We start from the raw sequence: 8,317 nt of genomic DNA on the forward strand, positions 1-8,317 counted from the left end.
ATCAAACTCTTCTTTTGACTATGATTTGGCCCCGCAGTGGTATCAACTTCAATTATCTTCTTTCAGACCTCATGTCTTATCTCTACATCTTCGATTGCTACTCCTCCTCTTATTCTAGTTCCTTACTTCACCCACAAAGTTACGCTGGATCTCAGGCAGGGTTGGACTTGATCTTTTACTTGGCTGAGAATAATCAAAGCATTGTTTGTGGGCGTTGCTGCCAAAAGAGAGTAGTAGAGGAGGGGAAAAGATTTTGCCAGAGAAAAGGGAGGGGATGTGTTTCGCCGAGATTCAACGGTTATGGAATTGGGGGCTCAAACAAGAGAGGGAGAAGCGGCGGTAGGATAAAAAAAACTACATTGCCCTTTCTCTAACTCGAGTGACTTATTAATGTTAGGGATCAAAACTAGATAGCAGCCAAAGAAAAGGGACCAATGTTGTAATTTACTCATTTGGTAATGAGACATAAATACAAGAATCAGTTTTAAATTTTCTTTTAAATAATTTAAAACGTGGGAGAATAAAGACTAAAAACGGTATAAAATTATTTGAAAAATTCATATTTACAGAGAATCCCCCCTTCACGCCTGCTTGACCAATTGACCATACGCCACCACCGCGGCCGCCGCCGCCACCACGACGGAGCTTAGAAGAAGAAAACGTTGAAGTGGTGTAATCGAGGCACGACCTTCATCAGGTCTGGTTAAAAAGGCACGCACACACACACACACACTCTGGTGTGTGTATGGTGGTCCTGGTGGATTCTCCATCTCTTTTGATCGTATACTTGGAGATAAAGCTATGCGAGAATAATACTACAGAGTAAGCTCAAACTCTAAGATCCACTGGGAATTGTCTTTCTCGATTCTCGTGATATGCCCTACGAAAAGGTAAAAATTTCTTTTCGTTCTAATCATTGTCCCCTAATTTATATAAATTGATTTTGTTTCTAATCGTTATTTGATTGGACGCGGTATAGAAATCGTTGCATTTTTCGTTTAATCAATTTGTTAGAGTTTCATTCAAATTTTAATGTTGGATTCCGTTTGCATGTTCTTTAGATCATCAAAGGTGTTTGCTATTCGATTCAGTCTAAAAGTTCGAATCCGAGGCAAATTATACGTATAGTGTTTTGCTCTGTGTGAGTGCATGTGGTGTGATGTGGTGTTCAGTTTGAAGTAAACAGTATCCTGTAAAGTTTCCCCCCTAATAAAAGGAACATTTGGAGCTCCTTTTGGCCTTTCTTATTTATCTTTATGCAACAAAATACACCCACACATAAACGCCAAAAGAGTCTCACTTTAGCATGCAAGAGCTCCGTCTTTTAGATAAAGGAGATAGAGGTGCTGGTATTCATAGGTGCAGAATATGAAGAAGAAAGCTTGTGATGGTAATAATAGTGATAAAGGTGGTGGTGATGATCTGAAGCAGAAAGAAAGACACTTAGTTTCATGGTCTAAAGAGGTTCAGTTTCATATCCCTAATCAAGCCTTTGTATTTTTATCATGGGTTATGATCTTTATGTTTGGTTCGTATTGCGGTTTCAGGAGGACGATATTTTGAGGAAGCAAATCGGTATACATGGAACCAATAAGTATGATTTCCTACAGTTTTTCAGATGGGGTTCTTTTTTTTGCAGTTCAAAACCGTTTAGGATGTCATTGATTGGTTTTTTTAATGAATTGACTGGAATTATGTCAGTTGGGCAATTATTGCATCCAAGTTTGAGAAAAAAACTACCAGGCAATGCAGAAGAAGGTGAATTAGAAGATCTTTTTGAAGAAAACTATGTTTGAATTCCTTGATCCTTTTATCTTTGTTTCTGTTATAGAATTACTAATCTTGGGAGTGGGTATAAAATTGCTAATGCAGATGGTTCACTTATTTGAATTCTGATTTCAAGAAAGGAGGATGGACACCGGAGGAAGATATAATCTTATGTGAGGTAAAATTGTGCAAGAACCCTTCCATTCTAGATTCTATCTCAAGACATCAACGTGCCCATTATTAGTATCGGGTCCCTATGAGCATGATCAAAGCACTGTCCTGACACTTTGTTGCAAGTCAAGAAATACATACTGCCATTACTGTACCCTGAGAAAGTGGATTAGGTAACACCCTTCACATGCTGGTGCTTGGGACCAAGATCACTTTCTTTGGGTGCATAATGGGGTTGCAATACAAGTGTCATGCCATTTCAGTTAGGATTAATGGACGGTGCATCCACTGGCAACTCAGTTTTATATCAACTATTCATGATATGTTAATTAGATAATCTGATATCCAAAGATGATTTGCAGGCCCAAAAGATATTTGGCAACAGATGGACTGAGATAGCAAAAGTGGTTTCAGGCAGGTAGATAATGTTCTATATGATTGGCAATTTCATATTGAAGAACCTAATTATAACTACAAGTTCTTTTGTCTTCTCTGAGAAAAAAAGGACAGACAATGCTGTTAAGAATCGGTTCTCCATCTTATGTAAGAGGAAAGCAAAGCATGAAGCATCAAGTAATGAGAACAATGCTGCTGAAGTCAATGCGAACAACAAAAGAACCATGTTCGACAACAGAGAAGATACAGAAGGAATTTTGGAAACTTCAATGCATCCTATGAAGTTGAGGTATGTAGGGTATAAAGTTTCAATCACATGTAAATGTAACAAAGATTAAATGTCTCACCTTAGCACCATTGTTCTGATTCAGGAGGAAACATATTGCTGCTGCAACAGAAGATTGTAATCTAGTAGGATTGGTAGGGGACAGTAGAACTGTAGACCAGAAACGAAGACCTCCATTCGTGGTACTTGTGCAGAATTGCGATAACACCAACACTTCAACAGCTCAGATTCATGCCAGCAGTAAGAAGGCCCTGATAGATGGTAATTCACTAATCACTACACAAACAACTTCTTTGATGTAGAATTCTTGGAATTCTTGACTGTGTTTTAGCTAAGATGAAATTCTACTAGGGTTGTGCAACATTTAACCATTTAATGCTCAAAGATTCTTAGTTGTAAACATCTCTTGTTCATGTTATAACCCTTCAATATGAATGCTAACAAGTTCTTCTTGGCTTGATAAGAAGCATCTAGCGGTATTAGAGTTGAAGGAACAACTTTCAAGAAGGATGATCCGAAGATTGTTGCATTGATGCAACAAGCAGAACTGCTCAATTCACTTGCATCCGAAGTTAATATAGAGAAAACTGACCAGAGTTTTAAAAGTGCTTGGAAGGTGAAAGGATTTCCAATGATTATCTTTTTATTGTAACAATCTTGTGTTGCATTGTGATGCTCAAATATTTGTTTTGTTTCACATATCTATGAATGGCACTTTAATGAGTATGAAAATACATTATTTTATGTAAATTACTTCACGCCCCAATGAACATGCTGATTCAATGTTGGCAATTGTGAAGCACACATGTTTTCAAATATAAATTTAATGTTCATTAAAGTGCAAAGTACTTTTATAAATTGTTTTCAAAGTAGTGAATCTGATCTTTATAAGCAAATTGTGTCTTACATTGTATGCTACAATTCAGGCGGTTCAAGATTTTCTTAATCACACGAAAGAAAGTGATAAGCTTCGGTTTCACATCTCTGATATGGAGTTTCAACTTGAGAATTTCAAAATTTTGGTAGAGGACATAAGAAGTTGTCGTGATGACAACCAACGATTTTGGAGGTAGTAAATATGGGCCAAAGGTTTTCTTGTCCCTTGCTGTTGTTTTTTCAGCACAGAGACACTTACAAAAGTTATTTGTGCAGCCAAGCTGATGTATACCAGGGATCCCCAGACAGTTCTGAGTATGGTACAATGTCAAGTATTCCATCTCACATAAATGAAAAAACGAAGATGGCTGAAGATTTATGTAAAGTTGAACCCCGACCATCTAGACCAATACATCCAAATAATCTTGTTGATGATAGAAATATCGAAGAATATGATGCAGCAGCACATCAAGGTGAGTTCTGCTATAAAGACTTGGGTTCATATCTATAACTTCCTCATCACCGTAGCATGAAGATCAACATTAATTTGTTTCTGTTACAGATATCATACCATCTTCCAGCAAACTCAACGATGATGTTAGAGGTGTATGTCCATTGTCAAATTCGGAATTCAGTTCCCCACTTCAAGTCACTCCTTTGTTCAGGTCAATGGCAGAAGGAATTCTGAGCCCACAGTTTTCAGAAAGCGTAAGTTCTTTTAGCATTTTTTTTATCCACATCATTTATAAGCAGTAAAATGCTTTCCCACTTTGATGACAGCTCCTTGTTGGAGTTGAAAGTAGTATATATGCACTAGTGTCTGGATGGAATACAAATGTTCATCTGGAATATGCTTAAGGCATAATGGTATAGAGAAGCAGCGAATTCTTTTTGGAGAGATACCCTACCCAGCACACTATTTAGGAGACTTTCATCGTCTAAAATTAGGGTAGTCAGGCACATATGACATATGTGCTTCAATTTTATAACCTAAGAGCATATAAGTTAAATAACCTGATTGCATTGCTATTTGATACTGCTAATTAATCTTGTCATTGTTACAATTGAAGGCCTAACTTTTGATGAACTGAGAGTGCATGCTTGACTGGGAAGGCATATATATTGATAGTGTTGTGAGTTGCGACATAGAAGACATGAACCACAGGTTTACTTCCCCAAGATGACAGTGGACTGGTCCCAGTGGGAGCTTTCGATTTACATCCCCAAGACGACCATGGGACTGGTCCAGTGGGAGTGATCCAGATGGTGGCATCATACCCTTTTTGGAGAATAATTTTTCAACAATTGGCTTAGTTAATTCATAAGGGCTTGTTTGCAAGTCCATTGTAGCTAGCTCCTGCAAGATAAGTCCTAATTTAGGCTGCTTACTAGTAAGAAATGGCCTTTGGAAGGCTCATCATGCTCATGCCATAAGCAGTGATGCAAATTTGTACTTTTTTGGTGATGGCAAGCCACGGTCTTCACTGAAACAACCTCTCTACCCTTTGGGGTAGGGGAAAATTTTGCATACATCCTATCCTTCCCGGTCCTACCTCCAAGTGGAAAATACTGTGTTTGTTCAGTTTGGTTTTGTAAGCTCTAGAATACTTTCTTGGATGATCCTGGGAGCTTATAAAAAGTATGTGCACCCTCTTAATGTGATCTCGATTGCCATGTTCTTTTGATGACCTATTAGGCAATAGCAAGCTTTGGGATTAAGCATTTAAATTTTTTTCAGTTCGGTGTTGCACTCTGAAGAAATTCCGTGAGAGATTGTTAGGTCAAGTCAATCTCCTGTGTGCATTTGGTACGCAGATGGGATAGGACAAGCTGGACGGACTAGAGTGAGGTAGGCAGGTGGAAGAATTGTAAAAGGTTTTAGGGTCTTAATTTGACATGAATAGTTTAGGAAATTACCAATCTTGTCCCATCTTCCTGATTTTTGGTCCACCTATTTCGGTGGGGCAGAAAAAATGCAATTTTGTCCCACTTAGGTCCTGCCCCGTCCCAATCTAATATAGTGCTAAACGTGTGACAACAAGTTTTATATTGTCGTGCCCCGTTATGTTCCACGTACCAAACGTGGGACAACAAGTTGTCAATAGAGATCAATGGCAAACAGCAGCCATTCTCCAGTATAATGATTGTCAAAATGCAGGTGTATGAACTAGAACAGCAAGCTGGACCATGGCTTAGAAAGATCTCAACTCTGGGATTTGATTCCTTTGACAATAGGACAAGACTTGAGTTGAAAACTCAAATAGAGGCTTGATAATGAAACATCTTGTTTAGGAGCTGGAACAAGGGGACTTCAACTGAATGAGAATTGTACTCATGTTGCCTACAAATGGCTCAAGCCTATAACACCAAACCCAACTAAGGGGCCGTTTACCAAACACTTACCCGGTAAGTGCTTACCGGTAAAATTTAACACTATTATTTACTTACCGGGAAAGATTTTAGTCCACCAAAACGACATCGTATGCAACAATTTACCCGTAAGTGCTTACTGTGGTAAGAGTAGTCGCCCTCACTTACCGGGTAAGACTCTTGGTCCTTGTCTCACTCTTACCGAGTAAGATTCTTGGTCCTTACCATATTCATCCGGTGAGGTAATGTTACTTGGTAAGCGCTTCCGGATAAGCGTTTGGTAAACGGCCCCTAAGTAGCAGGTTAACACTTCCAAAAGCTTCATACATAGTAAAGTGCAGTTGCATGCAAACTTTGAACATTAGTTTGATTAAAAAGAAAAAAGGGTACTTTCATCCCAGTGATTTCTACATAATTAAGTGTGCATCATGCCATATGTTGTTCCTTGATGTTTTTGGTTACTCGCCTTTCCTACTTCAGCCCCTACAAACATCTTTGAACGAATAACGGATTAAATTATCTGATGCTAACGTTGTTAAATGTCCATGATAATTCCATAAAATATGCACAATCATATATAGACTATCTCCAGATACCACTAGTCGTAAAGGTAAGAAAACTAGCATTTGTTTTCTGCATATGTTTCCAATTTACTGATAGCTATCAAATGCGATGGTCATTTCACTTTCTGCTTTGTGTTTCATGTCATATTTAGCATTTCTCCACATGCATAGGACTCATACTGCAATTACTATTAAACTTGAGACAATAATGTGTTCAATTACAAGTTATTCAAATTACAGATTTCTATTTCAGAAACATGACTACTCTCCACACACACACACACACACACATATATAAAATATAGTGGGGGTTCAAATAAGAAGGCTACAGATAGAGAGAAGGTATGAAGGGAAGGTTCATATGTGAATCATTGAAAATATTCATTTGAAGACGCATATGTGAACCTATAAACGTCATGTGGGTGCACATGCATCTTCAATTAGATTTTTTTTCCGGAGATTTTCAATGATTACAATTACATATAAACCTTTCCCTTCTTACCTTTTCACGGTATTTAGCTTGCTTATTTGAACAAGCCTATATGTATGTATGTCTGTAACAAAAAAGAAGCAGGGCTGACCAGATCCATTTTTTGTCATTTTTCAGGAAAAGCACTTCCTATTAAAAACACTTGGAATGGAACCGACAACACCCAATCCAACCGCCAGAACCTCACAATCCCCACCTTGCAAAAGAGCCCTTCTCCATTGCCTATAATTATAAACAAACACACCCCTCGTCTGATGATCCAAACTACTTTTTCTCCATCATAACTACCTTATGTAGAGAGCCTTCCTTATGATTCTTCTTCCCTTTTGCCAGTGAGTTTTCTTGTTCCCAAAAAAGGTTTGATAAAGAATCTGCATACAAACTAGAATGTTCAGGTACATTCTAGAATGACAAGCAGATCTACCAGAACTTCTTGATTGTGTTTTATTTGTGTGTTTATTCTTTTGGGGGAATCCAAAATTCAACCAAGCATTTGGCCTCCAAATATGCCAAATTCTATACATAACATACTTTTGTCTTAGCTATACATCAGCATGTAGCTGATATTTACATTACTTATACCCATAATTAGGGAAGGGGAAGTATAAAAGAGAGTAAAGGAGGATCTCAAGATCAAGATGCTGAATTGTACTCCTGTTCTTTGTTTGTTTTCTTTGGTTTCTATTGTATTATATGATGATTCCTATATTAATTTGATTGGTTTTTCAGATTTCATATATATATATATATATATATATATATATATATATATATATAATACCAGTATGCAGAAGATTATGTTTCTGAAAATGAAGATATAGAGAACTTACTAGTGAGTTTGAGGATGAAAGATGCATGCTGTTGACAAGAAAATCTTCTCTACTCATCTGTTTGTGTGTGATTTCTCACTCTGTGTGTGTGGAATTTACTGAAGGAATGTTTTGGGAAAGTGGGAAGCTATGATTTTTCAAGTTATAAAATATTCTTGTAAAGTATTGTTTGATTAAATTTTACAAGATTGCATTTTAAGTTGAAATAATTATTATGATAATTTGAATATGTAATTGATTTTTTAAATGAAAAAAATTCATTTGAGTAAGGAATGAATAATAATGAGAAGAGAAAAAATATAGTAAAAAAGTTTGGTGGTATTCACTTTTTCTTTTTGCAATCTATGAATGATTTAGTTGTTGGTGCCTTTTTCTTTCTGGTTGCCAGAGTAGGAACATCATTCTGATTTTACCCCCTACTAATTGTACTCTCGCCTAACTATACACATATTACTTGTTAAAATGGCAAAGTTGTAGGAAACATAACAAAAAATCTGAATCCTTATTACTTTTAGTTTAATGTTTATCTATAAATTGTATTTTAAAAGGGAATTGATGGTGTATTTTA

At 36.9% G+C, this 8,317-nt stretch overlaps 1 protein-coding gene across 3 annotated transcripts; it reads left to right on the plus strand.

Moving 5' to 3' along the window:
- The first annotated feature begins 619 nt into the window (after positions 1-619).
- Positions 620-7,631, plus strand: LOC112528261 (transcription factor MYB124-like). 3 transcript variants are annotated; one of them, XM_025139252.1, is made up of 13 exons: positions 620-890; positions 1,062-1,464; positions 1,548-1,594; positions 1,702-1,758; positions 1,873-1,945; positions 2,301-2,356; positions 2,444-2,623; positions 2,706-2,881; positions 3,085-3,236; positions 3,547-3,689; positions 3,773-3,969; positions 4,059-4,204; positions 7,037-7,631. In XM_025139252.1, exons 2-13 carry the CDS (start codon positions 1,369-1,371, stop codon positions 7,145-7,147), a joined length of 1,434 nt encoding a protein of 477 aa, XP_024995020.1. In that variant the 5' UTR covers positions 620-890; positions 1,062-1,368; the 3' UTR covers positions 7,148-7,631. The 3 variants fall into 3 exon arrangements, with proteins under 3 accessions (XP_024995020.1, XP_024995021.1, XP_024995022.1); XM_025139253.1 differs by having other exon boundaries at positions 3,088-3,236; positions 7,037-7,198; XM_025139254.1 differs by lacking the exon at positions 1,062-1,464 and having other exon boundaries at positions 7,037-7,198.
- Positions 7,632-8,317: the final 686 nt, after the last annotated feature.

This window comes from Cynara cardunculus, assembly GCF_001531365.2.
Source record: "Cynara cardunculus var. scolymus isolate 2C chromosome LG 15, CcrdV1, whole genome shotgun sequence".
Lineage (NCBI taxonomy): Eukaryota > Viridiplantae > Streptophyta > Magnoliopsida > Asterales > Asteraceae > Cynara > Cynara cardunculus.

Excerpts from the sequence above, each read along its gene's own strand:
- LOC112528261 (XM_025139252.1), top strand. The coding sequence starts at position 1,369 with ATGAAGAAGAAAGCTTGTGATGGTAATAATAGTGATAAAGGTGGTGGT. Across the intron at positions 1,759-1,872 it reads ACCAGGCAATGCAGAAGAAG|ATGGTTCACTTATTTGAATT; the intron begins GTGAATTAGAAG and ends TTGCTAATGCAG. Across the intron at positions 2,882-3,084 it reads TAAGAAGGCCCTGATAGATG|AAGCATCTAGCGGTATTAGA; the intron begins GTAATTCACTAA and ends TGGCTTGATAAG.